This window comes from Pararge aegeria, chromosome 5 (genome assembly GCF_905163445.1).
Source record: "Pararge aegeria chromosome 5, ilParAegt1.1, whole genome shotgun sequence".
Classification (NCBI taxonomy): domain Eukaryota; kingdom Metazoa; phylum Arthropoda; class Insecta; order Lepidoptera; family Nymphalidae; genus Pararge; species Pararge aegeria.
The window spans coordinates 17,840,148-17,865,526 of record NC_053184.1 but is presented as its reverse complement, the minus strand read 5'-3'; the positions used below and the strand labels follow the sequence as shown (position 1 = coordinate 17,865,526).

The 25,379-nt window shown below is 37.9% G+C and overlaps 1 protein-coding gene across 1 annotated transcript in view; it reads left to right on the top strand.

Moving 5' to 3' along the window:
• Window positions 1–5,233: 5,233 nt before the first annotated feature.
• Window positions 5,234–25,379, top strand: part of LOC120623670 (zinc finger protein jing) — a 223,513-nt gene continuing 203,367 nt past the window's right edge. The window contains exon 1 of the mRNA XM_039889837.1: window positions 5,234–5,556. Within this exon, the coding sequence (XP_039745771.1) occupies window positions 5,234–5,556 (323 nt within the window). The remainder of the gene's footprint in view (window positions 5,557–25,379) is intronic.

Here is a 25,379-nt window from a genome sequence, read left to right as displayed (position 1 = left end):
GTTTTGTGTTGAATGATTTTATTGAAACTAACCGTTTATACGCAGCGCACACAGCGGAAGTTTACACAGCGCACGCTCAAAAGGAAAATAAAACCCCGATTTTTAAATCTTAATTGCTACGTTCCTATTTGTCTGAGCGTGATGATATAAAGCCTATAGCCTTACCCGATAAATGGGCCATCCAACACTGTTTTTTTTTTCAAATCGGAACTGTAGTTTCTGAGATCATCGCATTCAAGAAAACAAGCAAACAAACTCTTCAGCTTTATATATTTTTACATCAGTACCTATAAGATAACAGATTCGCACTTTCAATACGCACCTTGAACGAAGGGCTCCTCCATTTGTTTCCATGCATCTCTATCACTCGTCAGACTTTGCTATTTAGCTCCCATCATTATGACAAAATTATCGCACCTAATTCTCTGTCGTCCTATAGATAACGTCCCTTCTCTCATATATGATTCTGAATTTTGCCCACCGAAAAATACGTCATTTATTGCTGACCAAATGACATTCTAAACGTAGGTACTTATCTATTTTATAGAAATCCCAATAATTAATAGAAATAGTACATAGTCGGCATTGCTGAATTTTGGGTCAAGGCCGGGCTTCAGAGTATCCACCCTACAATCCGGCATAACGACACGACAAAAAAAAGGCCCTGATTGTTGTTTGGGTCCCGAGTTCACTTATGCACATTACTATTATCTGTCTCTGTCTTGCTTTTGTTGCGTGCGCATTGAAAAGGGACGCGGAACAAAAGCAGAGTTGTATTCTAGTATGAAATAATTACGCTCGCAGCCGTAGATTCGTTTTCGTGTATCGAAGCGGTAGAACATCAGAACAGAATAAGACTTATGCTAATTGTTTTAAAGCTCTAATTTGTCCATAGTTCTACAGCTAGTGCTTTTGGCACGCTAGTATAGTACAAATCTGTAATGGCTTAAGAATTTCTGACTCTAAACATAGTACCATTAAGCCGATTTTGCTATGATGGTATTATGAACTTAACGCTAGAACATCAGAGCGAAATAAGATTTATGTTAATTATGTTTAAGGTCCTAATTTGTGCACAGTTCTACAGCTAGTGCTTTTGGCACGTTTGTATAGTAAAAATCTGTAATGGCTAAAGAATTTCTGACTCTAAACACAGTAGCATTAGGCCTATTTTGCTATGATGGTATTATGATCGATCGATACGCATAAAACGTAAATTAGATTTGCACGCTCGCAATGGTAGAGTCGTTTTCGAGTAGCCGAACACAAAACTGTAACGTCAAAACAAAATGGACCTAATTAAAAACAAATAAGAGTCACAAATTCTGCAATCCTGATTTGTATTTCTAAAAAGCGCTTGCCTTAGATTGTTTGACCAATTTGAGCTTTATTACAAGGTTCATAAATCCTATTTTACTACTACAGGGTATATACAGTTGAAACCGACCTTCTATTCGAAACGATATCCCGTTAACTAACGTCAAAGCTATAGATAGCTGTTTAGCTGTTATCTTTTGAAAATTACAAAATAATAACAAAGGGAAAAATAGGGGGACAGAGGAGAGAAGAACGAACATGGTTTTTTGGGGCAGTAAAAAGGACAAGAGTTTGATTCATCTAAAGAAGTATAAAAAAAATTGGAGTAAACCATCTGCAACCTTAGCTAATTAATGTGTCACTGCTGTGCGCAGGCGTCATTTCTAATAGGAGGAAGGAAGGACAGACATGTACAGCTTAAACCCATTATCCTACTCTAAAGCGGGTTCGCGAGCTTTTGCCTATTATTATCACGTGTTAGTGATAATAGCCATGGGCGACGGCGTAAGCTTAACGTGCTCTCGAACACACGAGTGTAGACAAAGTTAGGCCAACTTTGTCTACACTCGTGTGTTCGAGGGAATCAAACCTAGGACCTTAAGATAAAAAATCGAACATACTAATCACTACACCAACGAGGCAGTCACTAATTAAAAAATACTCACCTACTTTAAATGATTTTAGAAATCGTTACGCTGCCCACACTCGTCAAATTTATTGACAACGGATAAACGACTAAGATACCGGAAGGTATCTTTGCATCGTTCGAGTCCATGTAGGACTGCGGTGCATCTTTGCTTTCTTTTTCGGAAGGACACTTGCCGATAACCACCTGAGGGGTTGCTACGGCGTCACCGGGGGAGTGGGGCGAGCGCGAAAGCTCGCCATGAGAAGAGCCCCAGGGCTCGACGACATCGGGGGGGGAGAGTGGGAGACGTCGACCCGAGGGTGCCTCCCGCGAGGACTCGGACCTCGGCTCGGTTCGACGTTAATCTGACTGTTGGTGGACTTTTGGACTAATCATTGTTTAGTCCGAACGCCCCCGTGACCGTGGTAAGGATCCACGTCCGGATGACGTCAGAAATCGGGGCCCTCGTCTTCGCCGGCGAAGACGCTGTGTATGTTGCGTGTGTGTGTGTTGTTGGGACACGTTGTCGGTAGTTATTTTATCGTCAGGGTCGTCAAGGACATGCTTCGGACGTCGCCGCTTTGGCTCGACGTCGGGGACGGGTGCATCGATAATGCAGTCGTATTTATATCAAAATACCCACCAACTAAATGTCATGTACATTGGTTATTAATCAAATGTTTAATTATTTACCCACTTTATAAAATTACTGTAACATTATATTCTGCATATCGTCAATAATATTTACTGTGTGTAAGCAGTTTCGAAGATTCATCATGTCAATCCACTACAGGGCACGTATCTCCTCCCACAATTAGAAGGGTTTAGGTCGTCTATCACGCTGGCCCAGTGCGAATTAGTGGACTTCACACACACTCCAACCGTATGGAGATCTCTAAGGCATTGCAGGTTTCCTCACGATGATATCCTTCACCATTGAACCAAGTGATATTTTAATAAATTAAAACGCACAGAAATTTATAAAGTTAGAGGTGCGTGCTGGGTTTCGAACCCGGCACTCCGTTAGTGAAGCCTAAGTCCTGACCACTGGGCTATCACCGCTTTGACAAAATAATAGTTTTATTTTAACGTCAGTCCATTTTATCGTTTATAATAATATATCTATTTATGGGATAATTACTCAAATTGATTTAGTAATTTATTAACCTCGCTGCCAATGCAGATGTGCTTATTGTATTAATAAGGTAGGTATAGAGATTTAGGAATCCACAAGTTTGATTAGATTGTGGATAGATTAGAGACTATCTAGGACAGATAGGTATAACGGATGGGTACAGGTCAACTCCCATTACAAAGTTAGTGATTTGTGGCGTTGGTTCCGGCTCCATAAACCACGCCCACTCAGTCTCGAAAACATTTCGGATGCAACCAAAAGCGTAGCGGAAATGGGAACGGTGTGACCCGATCTCAGTTCCTATGGTTGCACTTACAACCATATCTTTTTAAGAAGTGATTTTATTACACGCGTTCCCGTTCTGTAAACCACGCCCACCCAGGTTCGACTTCATTTTCTGTGTTACTTTAATTGAAACAAGACTGGAATCTCACGAGACGATTCTAGAACTCAATAACCAACCTAGGTACCTACCTTTCCATACATATATTTTTGGTTATATCACAGAGTCCAAGAGTAAACAAACCTATTATACCTAGGTTAATAATACGAACCTATATAGCATTGATTTCATATGTGTGACTACAGACCTTAACTTGTTCTTCCCCCATAAATACCTATACGTTGTTTCGGTCAAGTAGATTGGCAGGTAGGAATACTGATATTTTTCAGTCCTTTAAAGTTTAATTTTAGGACGACCAAACTGAATTAGGGTTAAAAATATACCTACATAGGAAGGTGTCTACCCATTCTTATAGTATTGCCTAAACCTTAACTATAGTCGGAAAAATGTAATAGGCCCGTTTTGACATTTGTGCAAGACCATAGAATGTAACTTGGAACGAAACTGAAAGAAACAAAAAAATAAAAATCAATTATATACAGTGTTTTAAAAAATACGTAAATTTTTTTGGGACGTTAAATAATATGAAAGAATATATCGCGAGTATTCTTTTTGCGCTTACTTCATAGTAGCATGCAATTTATAATTGTTGCGAAACGTTCCGGAAACAGTTACGTTCTCAGTCTTTTTTTTTTTTTATACTAGAGCTGTAACCATTTTTTTACTGAATATCGAAATTAAATATTGTGTAGTTATCTTTACTGCAAAGAATGAGCTTGGTTCTCAAAATGGGTTCTAAATAATGAGTCTGAGATAATGTATCTGACCAAGCGGCACATGACTGAAGCGTCCCCGCGCGCACTGCGCAGTTTTTCGTTCCTCATCTTGTAAAGTTGACTGTGCGCTCGTTTAAGTTTGATATATATTGTTTACTATTACGTTAACTATGGCTCTTCTATTTTGGACATTAATTTAAACATAGTGATTTGACTCGATTTTTGTGTTTGTTGTTATATAGTACTAACTCTGTTTCAACATGTTGAAAAGTGGACGTATAATCAATAGCCAGTCACGCGTATTGGTTGTGAAGTTAAAGGAATACTTTGAACGAACGAACACTTTACAATACATAATAATATCAATCAAGTACTAATACAAACTTGAATTGATTTATCGTGAGTATCGAGTACAGAGTCTTATGGTTCCATAACTAGTTACGTCGCGATGACAAATGTCAAAACGGGCCTATTACATTTTTACGACTATAATAATATTATGTCCTTTAGATCAATATATATAAGTATCAACTACCAATAATACGGAATCAGATCGTGAATTCGCTGTTTTCTCCACAAAGATTATTAAATTAGCGTCGTCGAGCAGCATGTGTTTTGTTTGCGTCCAAATAAAGAATGCCGGGCATAGAGGGTGAAACGTGTCATTAATTTCGATGCACTTGTTTCTTAGCGAGGCCGCGCTCGTGTGCGTGCGAGTTTGAGTGTGTGCCTGGTCATTACGCTGCATTATTTGTTGTTTAGGGCTGGGATGGGCCTGTCCCTATCGGCATCGAGTCCTACGCTCCCTTCCGCGGGTATTTGAATAGGCTCGCACGTTGCGTAACGCGCGGCCAATGACAGCGGCCGTGCACATGCACGGGGCGGAGTCGTTACGTCACGGCGCTCTGCCTCCGACGGCCGCGCAGCCGCCGTGACGTCACGCAGCCTTCGCCCCGCGCCTGCAGCGAAGGCAGCGCCCATGCGGCCTGCGGCAACGGACCGAAACTCGCGACAAAACACTCGTGCGCTCAAAGATGGCGGATGGGTCGCCCGAGGACCGTGCCGGTCGGACTCGAATCGAGGATTTAACTTTTTCCGCGTCCGACCCGTCACTTGGTGACACAAAAAAGTGTAGTAGACATACTTCGGAAGGCGTAAGATTGAAGTTATCGTTCTACACCGAACTGGAAGCGAGTGAATCGAGTGAGGAAAGTGAGACGCGCGGCGTGGTTGCCGATCGTTCCGCGGCGGCTGCATCAGATTTCCGAAAAACACCCGGTTCGAGCGCCGATCGCGACGGTGACGATAGGAAGAAGCGATGCTTCGACCGCTACGACAGCTCCGAGTCTTCTGACAGGTGGGCACGATATTGCTTTAATTAATTTAATTAAAAATTTGTTTTGATAGTGTCAAAATGTGAGAAGTCAATGCTCTAGTGACGGCAGGCTGTTGTGCTTATTTGGATGTCATGGCCATCGCAAATGGCTCGTGTTGCTAGGCCTAGTCGGTTGAATGCCCTCCAAATGAAGAGAATTGGCCGCGACTAGATGCGGTAACCGAGCATAATCACGCTAACTATTGCCGTTGCCTCTGAAAACCTTTAAAACTTGTGTACATATAAAATTTTCACATGGATACAGTGCTCATATCATGCTCCCTCAAGCGTAACATAATACGCAATTATGTAGAAGTTAAATATGTGGCGGCGTCTCATGGATCCGAGACTAAAAACTTAATCAGTTATGCCCATCAGATAAGAGTAATGTTGGATACGTACTTACCTGTTCCATGTAGGTTATAGTGACCGTCGAAGTTTTCTATAATTAGAACGATAGAAGTTAATGTAAGTTTAAGTTGATCCTCCACTTTGATTTGTTTTCCTTGCCTACTTGTGGTAATTAGTGAATAGGTATTACCTTTCATGATCTTTTCTTTACTGTATCTACTCTCATTGTAGAAAACGCAAATTCTAAGTTACCCTTTTTTCGTAATTTGGTGATTTTCATAACTATTTAACAAGAAATTTCCATACATTTACCTACTAGAAGTATGATGTTCATAATATTACTTATTTGTGTCAGACCCTATCCCCACTATAAACTATAATTCATCAGACTATCTCATGATAAGTTACAAAGGATTTACCTTGTTACTTACAAGAAAATAAATTTGTTCAAGGTGTTTCAATATCTGAACTTGACTTAATTTACATTCGGTCATTATCACAGTATGACGTAAAAAAGTTGATAATACATGATAAAAATTATCTCTTTGTCTATATTCACAGATGGTATCAGACCTCAGTATGAACATATTGTTTGAAATGGTATAGGTATTAAAATATTATGGGATACTCAAAATTACTTTGCATTTAGCATACAACTTAGTAATTAATGGAAACAATAAATATTGAACAGTTAGCTTTAATTATTACGTAGGATTAGTGTTCCAACCAATAAAATATTTTCTAGTAAGATTTACCTAATTATAAATGACCTCTTCCAAACTAATAACTTTAAGTGTTTGGGATATATTTCCAATATAAATAATATTATAAAGGCTAAAGTCAATCCAATTCTATTACAATTATGCAACTTATCTACTACATAATTAAACTGATTGTTATACAGAATCTTATAACTAGAACTAAATTATTGGCAGGTCTACAACTTCTAACAGTCCTTTTTCATCTATTTTTCCTGAAAAAAGATAAAAATTTGGTTTATTATAGAGATTTAGTACAATGTAACTGGCAACATTGCATCCAATTATCAGATTTGTATTGTCTTTGGATGATCTTAAGACTTTAGACTACAATCATATTTGCATGATTATTAGTTCAGTTTAGTTTTTATTGAGAGCTGAATTGTTGAAAACCCTTATGTATAATTTTATTCACTATATATTGACCATACTTCTCTATACCATTAGAGATAAAACAATTGCACACCAGGGGATATCAATTGTGGAAATGTAGTTTTTTTATCACTTACATTACATACCAACCTACCAATTATAAATAATTTTGCCATTGTGTGTTGTGCACACCTTGTATGATTTATGTGAGTAATGAGAATAAGAAGTTATAGAAAAGAAGAATCACTTTATGTCACATAAAATAAAATAGAGAATAAATAAGTACATAACTACAACATAAATCATAATATAACAATGACCTAAAGTTAAAGAGTCGTAATCATTATTTTAAAATCCTCTCTAAGGGGGCTGAAGATAAAAGCTAATTGTAAATTAATTACAAGACGAAATTTAGAAGTGCTGGTTTCAAAGTACTTTTCTTGATACTATATAATCAGTGTATTATGAATCATAACTATCATACAAAGTTGGATTGACGGTCCAAACTAATTTTAAATCAAAAACCAATCGTTATAGTAAGGCTAGTTGTAATTTTTAAGCATCTTTGAGGTTAATAACACGTGTTACATTATTGATATAATTTATGACAGAGGTCAGCCAATGATTACCTTATCAATTTAGACATAGCATAATGCCAGTGTTATTTTAATGTTTATTTATTGTTGTAACCCAGATGTGGCACATTACCAAGTCTCTAAGTATACATAATATCATATAAACATGATATTATGTATATTATATTGATCAGTCTAGTTAGATTTGGCAAGGAGTTAATATTTTATCCAATAATTTTGGATTTACAAAGGACATATAAATTTAAAATGGAGCACATTGTATTTTATTTTAGTACATCATTTAACTTACTGATTGCTGTTAAATTTTTTTTACATTTGAAAGTTTACTTGAGTGGATTGTTTCAAAAAAGTTTTGTTTAATAACTAATGTATGCTATATATATTTTATTCAAACTCACAGGTTAAGCCCCTTTTGAGACCTATCTTTACTATTTTACAGCATTGTTAATTTATTTAGTTAGGGGCTTGACCTGAACAGTTTATTTGGGAAGGTACACACCCATTTTATAATACAGCATTAATTTTTTTGTAATATTGAAATAATCAACAATTGATTAAATATAATTGCAATTAAAATTAATTCTTTCTGACCATAACGATTGCAAGAATTGTAGTTCTATCACATTTTTTTTATAAAGTTGATAATCAAAAAAGTAACTTTATTTATTGTATGTAAGTTTATCCTGTCAGTTTATATTGGTTTTCATACCTACTAAAATAACAAGCACTTTAAACAGCTCTTTATTTTAAACTAGCAACTCTTAATCGGTCTAAATCGAATCGGCGATAGCGTATTGGGTAGTCGCTCGACTTTACTTTCGGGGGGCCGAGTTCGAATCCCAGCATAAACCTCTAACTTTTCTAAGTTATGTGCGTTTTAAGTAAATAAAATATCACTTGCATCGGTGAAGGAAAACATCGCGAGGGAACCTGCATGCCTGAGAATTCTGCATAATGTTCCAAAAGGTGTGTGGAGTCAACCAATCCGCACTAGGCCAGCGTTGTGGACTACGGCCCTTCTCATTATGGGAGGAGACCCGTGCGCTGTAGTGGGCCGGTAATGGTTTAATGTGGTGATGATGATGATGATAAATAATACGATTCCGTAGTAAATTGATTTATAAATTTAATCAATCTCGTAAGGTTTTGCCATCGTTTTCAATTTAAGCGCATAACAATATGTTTGTTACTTTGCTTTCCCTTATATAATATGCATGTTTACTACGCGTAAACCTTCCTCATTAATTGCTCTATCTATTGCTGAAAACTGCACAATTTTTTTAGTTGAATAGATCAAACCTCACCCTCAACCTTTTGTACACTACAAAAGGCGCGAGCCATTATGTTTTATGTTATATATTAATAGAAATGATTTTGCAAGAAATACTTACATATCAAGTCAAAACCAAAAACTGTACTCCCTAGTCGTGCGTTCGACTGATAGTGCTCTAGATAATGTCTGAAGTGAGCGTATGTGGGTCACCCATTACAGCTTGATAACATTCGCCGATGCGTGCTAGGTGCGGTTAGGGTGTGGGCGGTTTTGAGCAACTGTAATAATAATAATAATTTATGATACTACTATCACTTCTACCACTTGTAGTCTGCACAAATATACACAAAGAAGCAAAATGATACATCTACATCATATCATCACAATACCGGACCACTACAAGGGAACGGCTCTTCCCCGACGATGAGAATGGTTTATGGTTCACGACTCTACACCTTTGAGAACATTGCAGAGAACAATCAAAAGCATGCAGGTTTTCTCACGATGTTTTTCTTCACCGTTGAAGCAAGTGATATTTTAATTGCTTTATAACTTAGAAAAGTTAGAGGCGCGTGCTGGGATTCGAACTCGGCCCCCTGTAATTGAATTCGAAGTCCTACACACAGGGCTATCAACGCTTCAACAAAAGACACATGTACACACGTAATATTGTATATATACATGTTGTTGTTCATATATACTAATTAAGTTAAAATATGTATGTAATTATGAAGTCATTTCGCACCACCTACCTGGCATCTATAGCTATGTTCTTTTACGCCTTTGGTTGCTTGGTAGAGATCGCGATGGAGCGATAAGGCCGCCTAAATGTACCCTCTATCGAACTTGCTCTATATTATTGTGTATTCTAGTGTGTTCATTCATTCACATGTTGTAACCGACTTAAAAAATTCGGCTGTATTTTTTTATGTTTGTTATGACCTCATTACAAACATAACATAACTCCGTTTTTCTCCGTGATTGATCCCTGGCACGCATCTCCAATCTTTCGGAGTTATGTGTGTCTTTCGGAGTTATGTTATCGTTAATAACATTAAAACAATATGAGGAGATGGTTAGTATAAAAACCGTACCTATAGTTAGGAAAATATGAAGGGATGAAGCAAAAACTATATATCAGAATCTATCGCCAAAAGCATTGGTATGAATGCTTTAAAAATACTGTTAATAGGCGTTTTTTAATAATAAAGTAGTGAAATAGATTTTTTTCTTCATAAAGGAAAGGAGTCACTTATTTGCATTAAAAAAATTAAGAGACTATAAATAAGAACAAAATAATTGAAGACATACAAAGTCGACCTTATTGCTACAAGCAATTTCATGCTTTCAAGCTTTGCACGCACTACGGGCAGGAGAGCACAGCAAAGTATGCATAATTTATTCCGAGAGATTAGTACCTATCAGTTGATAAGGCCAATGACCTGACGCTAGGTATATTTATCTTACCAATAGGTACATCTGCAGGGCTAACACGGGCAGGAGACAAAAATTATATCTCCCGATTATATCCCTAGACAAGGGATATAATTAACGTGTCCACCTGCTAAAGTATGGGAATATGGAATAAGAGAAGTTTACCCCCGTTTATTATTACATATATATTATTAAGATATTATTTCCACTTGTGCGCCAGTGCTCTGAGAGTTGATAAAGCTGTGGGAGAAGTCACATTTATATCCTTTCCCCGGGGATATAATTGTCTCCTGCCCATGCTAGCCGTAGTAGCTTATGTTTATAAATCATTAGCCCAATTAAGATATCCCTTTTGGCTTATAGTTTAGGAGAATGTAGAGCTTAGACCCACCACGCCATTCTGGGTGGCAGGCTGTGGATATCTCTTTTTATCAAGTGCGGGTGGTGATATGGATATTTTTTTTTGTAGTAATAGTTGACCGACTAGGCAAAAGGCTCACCTCAGAAATAGAGCAAAGGTTCGCAAGCCAAATTCAAATTCAAAATTTCTTTATTCATGTAGGCATCACAGGCACTTAAGAAGCGTTCATACATATAGGTATGTAGCCTTGGAAGGAACACGCCAAACAAAGTGTTGCCCTGTGTCCCTGTGGTCGGTTTGGAAGGTTTTAGGCCTCCTGAAATTAAACCGGCAATAACACTACATAGCAATGCTGTTTAGCGGCAGAACTTCCCCTGACGAGCTCTGTCACAAAAAATCGACTACAACTAAAACTCATTTAGTTCCGATTGGTTCAGCCTTATCTCTCATAGGAGAAACGGTTTTAGAGCATGTACCCACCACGCTGCTCCAATGCGGGTTGGTGGGCTTAATGTGGTAAGACCATCGCAGTTAATATAATATATACTACTTGATATTATATATATTACTTGGTCACACGATTATAAGCAACTTTACTGCTCAAGCAGTAAACCAAAGGCCTTATCACTGCTAAAGTGCGTAGATAAGTGATAATGATAAGCGATGCACTTGATAGTTTCAATAGCAACCTTATCGAGCACACTATCGTGGATACCAAATAGCTACGACTAGGTGGATAATTTTACGCTAAGTTTTATTAGTATTTTTCGGCCTTATCTGTTATAGCCATTTATAAAAGTCATGTTAGATCCATACCCCTTAATCAGTTTTTACGCGTCATCGTACTGGAAAGCTGAATCGCTTGGCCAGACCAAAAAATAATCTGAAGTTGTAAATTCACAATAGTCATTTAATTAGGGAAATGCGGTGATAGCACAGTGGGTAGGAGCTCGACATTACTTTCGAGGGGCCGAGTTCGAATCCCAGCACGCACCTCTAACTTTTCTAAGTTTTAAGTAATTGCAATGTCACTTGCTTCAACGGTGAAGGAAAACATCGTGAGGAAACCTGCATGCCTGAGAGTTTTACATAATGTTCTTAAGACGCTTATAAAGTTGTGTATTGTGTGGCGGGGTTCGAAACTTAGAAAGTAAAACTGAAATCCCACCCATAAGGCTATCACCACTTTTTCCAACCAACGACATACGTTTATCTTAAATCCTTGTTATAAGTGCTAAAACATGTACCCGCTATAGCCCTTCAAACTACTTTGACTAGACGCAGTTATCGACCCGCCCGGTCGGCAATTCAGTTAACTCGTTTTCCTAAACACTCTGAGGGCTTACTTCTAAGCAGTATTTTTTTTTAGGATATACCTTCACGTCACTAAACTAAGGGTTCCATTTATGTAACAAGAGCGCCATTATCAGAAATAGCCTATGACAGTCCACTACTGAACTTCTGGCCTCTCCCAAAGGGAGGGCAGACGGGTTGGTGATCGCAGCAGAGGTCAGATCGTTAGTCTGAGTGCAGAGGACGCTGCTGTCCGTTTGCCGTTAAATTCTCAATGGGATGGTGACAACCTGTATTCTGATCTGCCGTCACCATATACGAAGTATGGAAATAATCCTACTGCTTAATTAAAGATAGTTATTCCCCAGGCCTTGTTCATAGTTGGCGCAAAAGTAAAGTAAATAAAATAAACAATCAGTTTAGTTGGAAGTTCTACATTGATCTTTTCATTTGGAGCTTCATACTTACAGTTCTATTAAAGCCTCTACGGTACGGAACGGTAGTGCGGTAACCGCTGGAACCCTACAACCTACTTTAACTAGACGCGGTTATCGACCGACCCGGTTAGTAAATTCAGTTATTTCGTTTTCCTAAACACCAGTTCATAACTGGCGCGAAAGTTAAACAAGTGGCTCGGGCACAAAACGAAGAGTTTTGTTGGTAGTGGGTTCGCGCTAAGCGGAGGGTGCGCCGTAAAATAAAAAGTTAGGACTTCTAACCGGCACGGCGCGGCGGGGGGCGAACGGGTTCCCGGCCGCGCTGCTGTATGTAGCTGCATGCAGGTTTTGTTGGCGTACTGTGCCCCGAGGTTTCACCCGTTTTATACTAAAAATAGAAAAGCCTATCATCATCAATAGCCTATAACAGTCCACTACTGGACTAAAGGCCCCTCCTAAAGGGAGGGTCTACACTTAATCACCATGCTGGGCAGACAGTTTGGCGATCGCAGTAGTAGTATTAGTAGCACAGAGGACGTTGCTGTCCGTTCTCTGCCATAAATATAATAAAGCTTAAACTGGGCCAGTATTTCCTGAAAATTAGCAAATTAAATCTAAAAAAAAATGAAAAAAAAACATATTAATGCAATATTGTAGGACTGACTTAGAGACTGCCACAATTTGCAAATAAAAAACTAGATTGTCAGTTAGAAGGAGAAAAAACGATCAAGAAGAGAGACTTGAGAGTATAAGCTGTTGACGATATCGGAGTAACGTTTTGAACCTGAAATCTTAGGCTCAAAAGCTCTGAAGTCAGGATGACTCATAGTAAGACTGCTTAGCCTTTCGTATGCTACCAACAATACATGACATATTTACGAAGGCGAAAAACTAGTCTCCGATATCTTCATCGCCCTGGCGGTAGGCCCCAATGGCTAGAAATCAAATTCTCTTTTTCCCCTTCAATGGGTTGACGGTCCAACATTCTCGATCCCTAGGAGGAGAAGATTTTTCCTTCGCCCCCCCTTTCTTGTTTTATGATGGCGGTTAATAGTTACAACCCTTGACTAGAATGCTTCCAAAATCCGCTGTTAATGGCGGCTACATACCGCGGCGCGCCGACCGGTCTGCCGTCATTAGAAGCGTGCGCGAGCGCATTGGCCCGGCCGCAGTGGTGCATGCCCCGACGGGCCCGGGAAATGCATTGCACGTGATTCGCTTTGGGAACGGCTTTTTACAACGAGCGCTAAGCATCTGTGAATCCATACTTATATTATAAATGCTTTTTTTTCCGCTACACGTTAGCCCTTGCCTGCAATCTCACCCCGATGGTTAGTGATGATGCAGTCTAAGGTGGTAACGGGCTAACCAAATACCCCTAATCGGTTACTACGCGACGTTGTACAGGAGCTCTGAATCGCTATGCGGTACGTCTTTGTCAGTAGGGTGGTAACTAGATACAGCTTAATTCTCTTACCAGACCAGACCAGAGAAAATTCAGAACACAAAGATATCTTGCAACCTTAAGTCGGACATAGGATAAGAAATTAGCGCAAAACGTGTCACAGATTATTAACTTTGTTACCTTTACACGGTATATCACACAACGTTACCCGCTAAACCGACCTTGACCTTGAAATTATTGTGTCCTAAACATGGACATAGGTTACGAACCACAGCCTAAGTGTGTCCTGCATGGGACCAGCATTTTGTCGTGCTATTTCTTTGAGATAAGATGAAAAAACAGGTAGACATAATTTTGTGTGGTAGCTAATAAAGCCCTAGAGCCCTTACAGCGCCATATGTTTTAGTGTGTAGAAATGATAACCCGATCCCACTCTTTAACTAAATAATATTAAGTGTACCAACTTTCTATAGAGATAATGAGAAGGTACGATTTTGTGTAGGGTAATAAAGGACCACGGTCCGGTCGCTGTCAGGTAGAAACTGAGTCATCGGGTCCGAGGTGGTCGTTCAACTTCACTGTCATTGTTTATTTTTTATTATGATGTCGGGTAGTTGACGCGTGCGCTGTCACATTATAGAATAATTTCATCGTCTTAAATTGGAAGAAGTGATTGGGCTAAGTTACTTATTATTAGATTGGTTAAGCAACGTTAAGTTGATAACAGGATGGGAGACCGAGTTCAACTTTAAATTATCTCCGTTCTTTGGGTAGCTCGATTAGACTTCAGTTTCGGTATCAAAAACACCTGATCGTCATAATGATTATCTCCCATTACCAGCCCTCTTCAGGGCACTGGTGACCTCGCAGTATGACAAGGGTTTGGGCCGTAGTCCACCGATGTGGTCTAGTGTGGATTCTTGAAATTCACACACCTAGTTAGACCACTATAGGGAACTGTCAAGATTACCGGTATCCTTATAGTAAATATGACTTGCGTTAACGATGAAAGCATCGTTGGCGCAAGTGATAAGTCCTTAAAATGCACAAAGCTCGAAAACTTCGAAAAGCATAAGGTGCCAGCGATCGAACGAAAGTGAAGCCGAAGTCTTGAACTTACGACATACCTGATAATGACAATCGTTAATTAGGAGTGTCAATACCCACACTGGAGCAGAGTTGTGGGTCTCGCTATCTCTCTCTTATAACAGAAGATTTCTGTTTCAGCAGTGGGATTGTAACTTGGCTTGATTGATGTAATAGGTAAACGTTTTTCTCTCGCTCTCATAGTGAATTGTTGATTTTATGAACGAACCAGGTACCATCATTTCGACGGGCATACGGACAGTGAACCCGATTTCTGTTTTTCTATTATGTGATAAGGAACCCTACACAAATGACTGGAGCATGACATTGAATAAAGTTGAAGTTTAGGTAACCTTTCGTAATTTTTTGTGGTACTTTGACATGTTAGATATTAATAAAACCAAGGATTACTTACTTACCTTTTTGTACCTAAAGTTAAATAACTCAACTCGTTTTTGTTGTATGAAAACTAAATGGTTCTTTACCCTAATCATTCCAGTTTAGTAACGGTATTTAATAAGTTAGTATAAAGGTCTCTCCAGATATATCAGTGTCAGGGCTACATAACACCGAAACCTTGGCCAGATATCCCTGATTTCATAAGTATCCGTGTCTCAGTTATCTGCAATTATGTATACTTGTCGTCAGTTAAAGCATTACAGCTTTCAATACAGATTGTATGTGTATTTAATTGTATTCAACCGGTTTACATTACGTACTGTTAAAAAGGCAGATAGCAATGAGGGAGCGTGTGTCAGTCAGGGGATGTTGAAGGTTCTAAAAACGCACAAGTGCCAGCAACTTTTTTCCATCCCAATCTGAATACTGACGATGCCCTGACCGTGGTGTCTGCATATACCTTTAAAGTGTTAAGGTAGGATAGGAGTCACGCAAGCCGGCCTGAACGTGGAATGTTGAATAGCCTTGGAATAAGTCTAGGAATTTCGCTCTCGACTCTACAATCTACATGCCTAGGCTGGATTTATAGAGACGACCTGTAGTTACCTTACCTACATGACACTTAAAATTCCTTAGATGCTGATGATTAAAAAGTGAGTTTTGATAGAATCTATGGGAAATGTGAAGTTATATTGAACACGTACTCATATGTCTGATGGGAGACTTCGGTTTGGTTAGCCCGTTACCGATTAGCGCAGTGGACAGCGACCCTGCTTTCTGAGTCGAAGGCTGTGGGTTTCTATTCCTATAACTGGAAAATGTGTGAGATGAATATGTTTTTTTTTCATTGGCTGGGTGTTTATCTGTTTATTATAAGTTTTTATGTATATTATTTATAAAAATAATTATCAGTCAGCTTAGTAGGTAGGTACCTATAACACAAGCTACGCTTACTTTGGGGCTACATGTGTGTATCGTCGTAGTATATTATTATTATCTATCATTTATTATTTTTCTTTTTTTTTTTTAAATTATTAACAATGCTTAAGAATAAATTAAAAAACACTATTAAAAATTTATAAAAAAAAAAAAACTTCCACCCTCCGCTTGCGGGGCTTTTGAATGCCCAAGCAACCGGTGGTCAGGGCTCCAATGTGAGAAACCTCCTCACAATACGCGCCGTTTCAAGGACTACTGCCTTCTGTATCCGACCCTTGATCCAACAACCAAGCGAAAGCTTCTTGAGATGTTGGTCGAAGCTTTTCGCGAGAAGACCATTGACTGAAACGACGATCGGAACAACAACGGTCGACTCAACACTCCACATGGCGGTAATCTCGTGAGCAAGGTCCAAGTATTTAGATACTTTTTCCTTTTCAGCTTTCACCAGATTATCGTCATGTGGAATAGTTATGTCAACAATTATTGCACGGCGCACTGATCGATCGACTAGCACTATATCAGGTCTATTAGCTGTAATATACCTGTCAGTGATAATCGTTCGATCCCAGTAGAGCAATGCACTGCACTGCTATTTTCAAGAACTGACGCCGGGTCGTACCTATAGTAAGGCATCTCAAAATCGATAAGGCCAAACCGAAGAGCAAGTTGTTGATGAACTATCCTGGCTACTTGATTATGTCTGTGCAAGTTAGCAAGATGAGAACACCCGGAAACTATATGCCTGAGGGACTCCCCAGGACGATGACACGCTCGACATATGTCTAGAGTGCCATCTTTCATAATGTGTTTCCGGTAGTTTCTCGTCTTGATGACTTCGTCCATAATTGCACAGACAAAACCCTCGGTTTCCCCAAATAGGTCACCGAACTGTAACCAGGATACAGATGCGATTTGATCTACATCTGGTCCCGACAGGGCCTTGTAGAATCTGCCATGCAACTCCTTACTCTTCCATACCGCCACACGATCTGAGTTGCTAACTACTTTTGGCTTGCGCCAGTTCTCTTTGCCAAGGAATAGTGGAGTAAGACCCTTATCTACTGCAACGACATCCTTACACATATCCATATTCATTCTAAGAAAATGATCTCTAAGATTGCACACCTCACAATTATGAAGGTTCTTGGCATTCAAAAGACCACGTCCTCCACACTTGCGTGGGATGTACAACCTCATTACAGAGGAACGTGGGTGATGCATACGGTAAGCCGTCAACAGTTTGCGAACTTTACAGTCCAGGGTGTCCAGTTCAGTTTGAGTCCACTTTAGAATGCCAAAAGTGTATATGAGTAAGGGCTTGACCCAGCTATTAAAGGCACGCACCTTATTACCACCTGATAAAAGACTCTTTAGTACTTTTTCCAGGCGGCTAAAGAAGCGTTCCTGCACTACCTGTTTCATGTGCCCTACCTCAATACCAAGTGCTTCTGACATTCCAAGATATTTATAGGTCTCCCCTTCACGAAGTGATTTGAGAATAATAGTTTCTGAAAGAACTATATTCTCAGAGCTCACAACCCTACCTCGCTCTACAATGATTACCGCACACTTGTCTACACCAAGTAGTATATTTATTATTATTAACGTACCCCCAGGTGAAATTGTAGTCAAGGGCTAACTTGTAGTAAATAAATAAATAAACTTGTACATACAACATTACTTACATTAACAACACCTACAATATAGTCACAATATACTTATACCAGATAGTGCTAACATGAGACAAGAAAAGAGACGGAACGGTTACCTTGTACATATTATACTTAAATAGCCTTAGAATGTATTAAGGAATAACTCTCTGTACTTTACATGCCTACTACATACTTGACAACCCGTGCCGCAACGGTGTGCGCTATGAATGTAAGTAGGAGGTCCCGGGTTCGTTGCCCGGCAATTTGGGAATTTATTATTTATGAATTTCCTCTGGTCTGGACAGAGACGTCCGGCTAAACGATTTAGTGTTCCGGTGCGTTGTAGCAGGTTGGCCCGCTACCATCTTAGACTGCATCATCATTACCCACAAGGTGAGATTACAGACAAGGGCTAACATGTAGCGGAATAAAAAAAAGCTCAGGCTAGATTTTTATAAAGATGCTGTCCAGTTACCTTTCTTGATGAGACTAAACATTCCTTGGGTAGAGTAATTACATAAAGTATGTTTTAATCGAAGCTTTGGGAATGGGGAAATTTATCACATCTTATACTTATGCATGGATCTGAAGGTTTAATAAGATGAAATGATGTATGAATGATGAAAACAAGTAACTCCCAGCTTCTTGCCTATTTTAGACAAATATCTAGTATCTTGGAATATTTTCCTTAGCCAGGCAGGCTCTTAGAAATAAAGATTTTAAGAAGTTAGACCCATTAACTCTAGGCTTTAACTTAACTATTTTTTTTTATTGATAAACAAACCGATGACAAACCTAATATCCTAATTTCCTAACAAAAATACCCCCTAATCCTTATTTTCTGCGCGGCATCGAACAGGGACGCTAACTAACTTGGGGACACGTCTTTGTCGGGTAAATCCAGAAACTTTAAAATATTAAATTACCCCTTTGCACCTGTCTCCCTCGTAAAAGACATCAGCGTCCACCACTTTAAATATCGAAAGCAATACGAATTTGTACGAAATATTAAAAAAAAAACAACGATTCGACGATCATAATTGCACCCATTCTGTTACTCTCCCGACTATATTAAAGTATCGAACCAGTATTACAATTAATGTTCCCACAGTTCTATTTATAAATTCTATAAAATCGAAGATCGCCTCACGATAAACCGTTTCCTATGACCTATCCGTTGGACCGTGAAGGAATCCGTTAACTCGTAAAAATCGTACACGGATGAAATGGTTAACAATGTGTACACTTATTTTTCATGCATATTAATACAATCTGTACGTAGGTGTCTGATGCGATCACAATCTTCACAGGCATGCTATCCGAGTTGAAATTGGTGAAATTCGAAACCTTTCCTAATTGGTTAATGTTAAGGCTTAAGCATAACACACGCACACATCGCACAAAGCCGGGGTAACGGATATGAGATTTGTTTTATTTGTTCCATTTGATGTGTTCTTTATTTATAAATTTCTCGTATATTTTTTAAACACATTAGGAAGTAACTTGAATGTATATTAAAAGTTCCTATCCGTCGACATTTTAGTCGTACACATTTTGTGACGTTAAAAATTATATCTGTATACTTGTATATATATATATATATATATATTTAGCATACAAAATGCATTATGAAATATAGGGTCCTAGGATGTAAAGTATTTCTAAAAAGCTTTCTAAAAGGAATACTTTATGTGATTGTGTCTTTTTTTATTACATTTACCAATTCTTTTAATTATAATTCGTTTCCATGAAATATTAATTTAGTTGAATGTTATGGTCTATATATGAAAAATTATTAATATTCCTTTTTACAAACATTCTGGCAAATAAATTATTACTTATTTACTTATGCTAAATTCCGTCAATATAAGTTCAGAGGTTGATCCGTGACAAACAAACACACATACTTTCGCATTGTCAATATTAGTATGGATATTTAAAAGTGAAAGTGTGTCCAGGCAATGTGCTGAATGTAGACAAGTCCCATTCAATAAATTGTTTACCAGCTAACATTTCGATAAAATAACATTGCAAGCCTTTAACGTCACAGTGTAATAAACTATTGCAATTTAAAATATCGCCACGGAATTGATCGAGAAAAACGAAGTCTCGCGCAGCTGCCCTTGCCCCACACCTGCCCGGCTTTGTCATGTCACCTTTGACATTCTCGCCTATATGTATGACCACACATATTCCAATTTTAATACCCTTTCAACAGAAAACAAACAGCGGTATTTATTAAATATTTCGTGCTAACTTTGCCTTTTCCGTATGTATGGGGATCTTTTGAGGGGTTTCCATGGATTCGTTCTTTTTCGGATTGACAGCCCCAAAATACCTAGACATAAGTGTACGACTGAAGTTAGGGCCATCACCTCACTACAATGTACTTATTTATTATGTAACATACCCATCAAAATGCTATCTATGATGTGTCTATTTGAATAAAGAAATATTTAACTTTGAGTTTGATAGGATATTATATTTCGTTGGTTTGCCCTGTTTTAAAAATAGCCTAATGGTACGTGCGAGGTCTCACCGTCTTGATTAACATTCAAATTCAGCTTTACGAGAATGTACATATTTTTCGACAGTAATACCAATCGGAACCTAGTTTTCGGCCAATCTGTATTGTACTTTTAGAGTTGATACACTACTAATAATATAATTTCCATCAAGGGTATATTGTTTGTTTTTATTTTTTGGGAGTTTGGCAATGCTTTTTTTGTGTTTATACATATAAAGTAAAATACGTTTTATCCAAAGTTCGGAAATCGGAACCGGTATCGGAATCATTACGGTTAAGATTTCGGTTTCTTTTTTTTAGCCGGTTAAACTAAGAAACTAGGCTTTTGTCAAAGGGACTAGCGCGTTTTGCATAATATAAAAATATATTTATAATAAACGTAACGAAATCGTTCGCTCAATTAAAACGGTAACGGCATTTCGCTTCGTTCAATCATTTGTTCGGTAAAACGCAGAACTTACAATAAACCGGTTACTAACCAAAACTTTCCGGTAAATTCAAACCGGCTAATATTTGATAAAACCAAGGCTCGGCCTGGTTTTATCAAATATTTGCCACGCAAGTTGAGAAAGTCTGTGTAGATTGAAGTAATAATAATGAGTCAATAAATGTTCTCGTATTCCTCGTTAATTTCAACGGATAGCTACCCCACGTTTATGTCGTGTGTCTATTGAGCGGCCATTAATTCCAATTATTATCTGTGTTACTGATATTACTTGCAGCTCGCTTTGTTTCCTCGCGATAATATTTTATAAGCACTTGTGGTATTGTGCTATCGAGTGAACGGTTGTCGGGTCCAAACTTTAATCATATAATATAATAGGAATATAGAAGCGGTGTTAGCCTACAGGTTAGAACTACGTCTTTACTTTCGCGGGCCAAGTTCGAACCTCGGCACGTATCTTTAACTTCTCTTATAAATGTGGGCGTTTAGCATTTAAATATCACTTGCTTTAACGGTGTAGGAAAAAAGTGAGGAAACTGGCCTGCCTGAAGGTTCTTCATATGTTCATTGGTCAATCACGTCTTAACATCAGGGGACCCGCCTGCTCCCTTGCTCTCTATGAACTATAAAAAAAAAATTATATTCGTGCAAACATTGTTCTCACGCGTAGTGATGTAAAGGTCATCGGTGGCGTGCACAGGGTTTTTGAAGAGAGTATGCATAAAGAAGGACGATGGAAGGGAGATATTTTAAGGTAGGCAGTGCTTTTGTGCATGTATGAAGTGCACGCCACGATGGTCATGATTCGTTCGTTATTATCGATCATATACATATACAGCTATGCCGATTAGTGTGATTAATTCAAAGAATTAAGTTATCTGTTATTTAATTCAATATTCTAATCATAATATCACAGGCAAATTGTACACAAATTACATTATTTACTACAAACACCGAAAAGTTAAAAGATAAGATAAAATTAATTTCAATGCTATTCAATATTAAGTGTACAAAATTCATTGTTATGAATATATAATTTAGTAATAGATAATTTGATTGTAGCATGGATCAAGCTCCTATTATAGATTTAGAGAAAAAAAGAGTCTTCAGAGAGTTAATATCGTTTGCTTTTTTTTATTAGAAAGAGTAACTGGCGAGTTTTTAGCCTTTTCTACTAAAAAAAAAACTGGCAAGCTTATTTTCAGTATAATCTTTCCAAACCGTCGCTAGTGACGGCAGTCCGGGTTACTAAACAGTTTGTTACACAAGAGTCTGTCAAGCCAGGCATCTTGAATAAATGTATTTTATATTTTAAGTACGTTACCCTTCAAAATCTTGGTTCTGCTGTTGCAGCTATAAATAATGATATGGCTGCAATTTCTGAGTGGAGCAGGCAATATGGGCTAAAGGTCAATCCTGCAAAATCAAAAGCTATCGTTATTGGTAGCTCAGGAATGATCGCGAGGGTTGATTGGCTGAGCATTCCTTCTGTTATTTATAATGGCATCGCTATTCCTTTTTGTGACTCTGTTAAAGATCTTGGTGTATTCCTCGACCGGGAATTGTCATGGACAGTGCATGTCAAAGAGCTGAGTCAGAAAGTGTTTGTCGCGATGAGCTCGTTGCGAAGGCTGCAATCATTTCTTCCAATTCCGACCAAAGTTATGCTAGCACATTCTCTCTTTCTATCTATTCTCGATTATGCGGATGCAAGCTTTATTAATCTGACCGAGGATCAGCTTAATAAACTTGAGCGTCTTCAAAATCTTGCTATTCGGTTCATATATGGCCTTCGCAAATATGACCATGTTTCCGAATTTCGACAAAAACTCAAGTGGCTTCCTATTCGTCGTCGCCGGGATATGCATGTACTTTCTCTTCTGTACTGTGTGTTATTTCATCTAAATACTCCCTCGTATTTAAAAGAGAAGTTCACTTTTCTTGGTGAGCAATCTGGTTTATGATCGTGCCGTGCGCTGACGCTGTGTATGCCTTATCATAGGACAAAATTTTATAAGCGTTCGTTTAGCGTACGAGCTGTGGAATTGTGGAATGCGCTTCCATTGAGCATACGACGATCCAAATCACTGGCGATATTTAAAAGAGCAGTTAAGGCCCATTATATTGTTAACGACTTTTAATAGTATGTATATTGTATATACTTACTCATTTATTGTATGTTATAGTATTTAATTATGTAAGTGTTGTTATTATATATATTAGTTTATTTTTATATTTATTTATTTATTATATTATTTACTTTTTATCTATTTGTGCACACTAGTTTATGTATTAGCATGTAGTTATTTGCATGTATGTATTTTAATATTTGTACCACCAGCAGTCTATTCTCCTCTTCTTTTTTTTTCCTAATTCTAAGGTTGCCTGGCAGAGATCGCTATTAAGCGATAAGGCCGCCTTTTGTATTACTACTTCTTTCGATGTTTCTGTTTTTGTTATATTTTAAATATGTTGATGTTGTGGTATACAAATAAAGAGTTTAATAATAATAAGTTAAGAACGTATCTTTTCTGGGAAGGTTCTTACATATCTTTTACGGCTATAGGCTATCAGGGGCACTACCATCTCGGTGTTGTCGTTTATACACGCTTTTATTTAACTTGCAGAGATGCTAAGTCGGGTTGTTTGGGTCAAATTTTGCAACTAAATTTTAAAACAGCCACAACCAAAATTTAGCTTAGCGATATCAATCTTAATCCAATCCGGACTCCAAAAGATAGCAGCCTTGTCTTTATGCATCCCCTCGGTTCTGCTGTCTGCATAATAGCATCTCGCTTGTGACAAGACAACCCGGGACAGAAAGAGCCGGCGTAGGTCTATACGTGCGAGGAGGCCCGACACCAAATAAAATTGAGATAAAGACAAGAAGTAGAAGAAGAGAACCTACTTTGTATTTGGGATTCGTTTGCTGTGGGTTCAGAATCATTGCACTGTATTTTCGTTCTTTATCAACATCTCCGTAGAATTACTATTAAATTACTAGTAAAAATACTTACTATGACTGCCACTACAATAATAAATCTTTTTGCCAATTTGCTCAATTACATCAATCGTGCCGTTTTTACTTTAATCGTCATCTATTCTGCAGGTACGAGTGGGTACTAGATACTCGTAGGTATCTATCTATTCTGTTGTAAACGCGGTGGATATTTTAAGAACACTTTTTACCTTGTTAATATAGAAAAACGAATTGGTACACTTTAAATATTAAGGGCCCACCTTAGGCATATTAATACCACTTTCTTAACAGATAAGTGACACTATAAATAAAATGGTCCTCAAGTTTAAACGTAGGTATGTAATTCAAGTCTTTAATCACGTTACTTTTATAGAATTGATAGCAATCATTGGAAATGTTTATAAAAACGATGTAAGGGTGAGTTTCTTTTTCCTCTATGTCATCTAGATATTATTTTTATTTACTTGATTTCAAAGGTAGCCCCTTAAGTGAAAAACTAAACATTTCCGAGCTCGACTACAGGAATTGTCAAGTCAGCTTTACAAATCACAATGAGCGTGAAGAAGCAAAATTAAACACGGCTTCTCGCTACGTTCCAAAAAAAATTACTTTTTCCCCTTCCCGGTAATATATCGTTTTGTGTTTGTAATAAGGTTTATAATCGCACATCAACAATTAATGTTAATTTTACAAGTCAGAGCATTACAATTTTTTTGGAACCATTAGTTCAGAAACCGTTCTACACCATGGAGTTTTCGATGTAATCACATAATAATAGGGATTTATTAAATACTTAATTTTTGTCGCCTAATAAATAGGTATTAACTAGTTGTGACATAAGAATTGGTAGTGTTAAATTTAAAACTGTGTTTATTAAATAAAAACGTCACGTCTAAAATTGGTATCTAGTGCAAAGATTTTGTAAATTGTTTCTGATCCACGACGCATATTTTTTAAAGCCATGAATTACTTCTCGGCACCGAATTTCTTGGTTCGAGAAATCAATGTCATGGTCTCTTTTTTGGGAATTAGGTATTTGCCCTGAACGATCGTGTCTAAACTAGATGGTTATTATATAATCGACAAAAGAGTACCACCATAGTTATTGTTATTTCTCGCAAAATTTAGGTATAAATGAAATGCAATTTTCCAGTCACTTCACAAAAAACAACATTTTATGATAATGTCAATCTAGCAAAAACTTCAATGGTTTATCCATGGTTCATCGAGTATCAAAAAGGTAGCTTATGAAATAAAATATCCTTTTCTATACTTGTGTTTTTCACACCAAATTGTTTATGCCGGATTTTGTACTGTCTTATTTGTACTTTTGTTTCGTTTCGATAATTAGTAAAGGTATTACAACACAAAATACACGGATTTCTATTAAAGCAAGTACTACGGTATTCATCATCAACCTATTATTGGCCCACTACAGGGCACGGGTCTTCTCCCAGAACAGGCATGGTTTAGACCGTTGTCCACCACACTAGT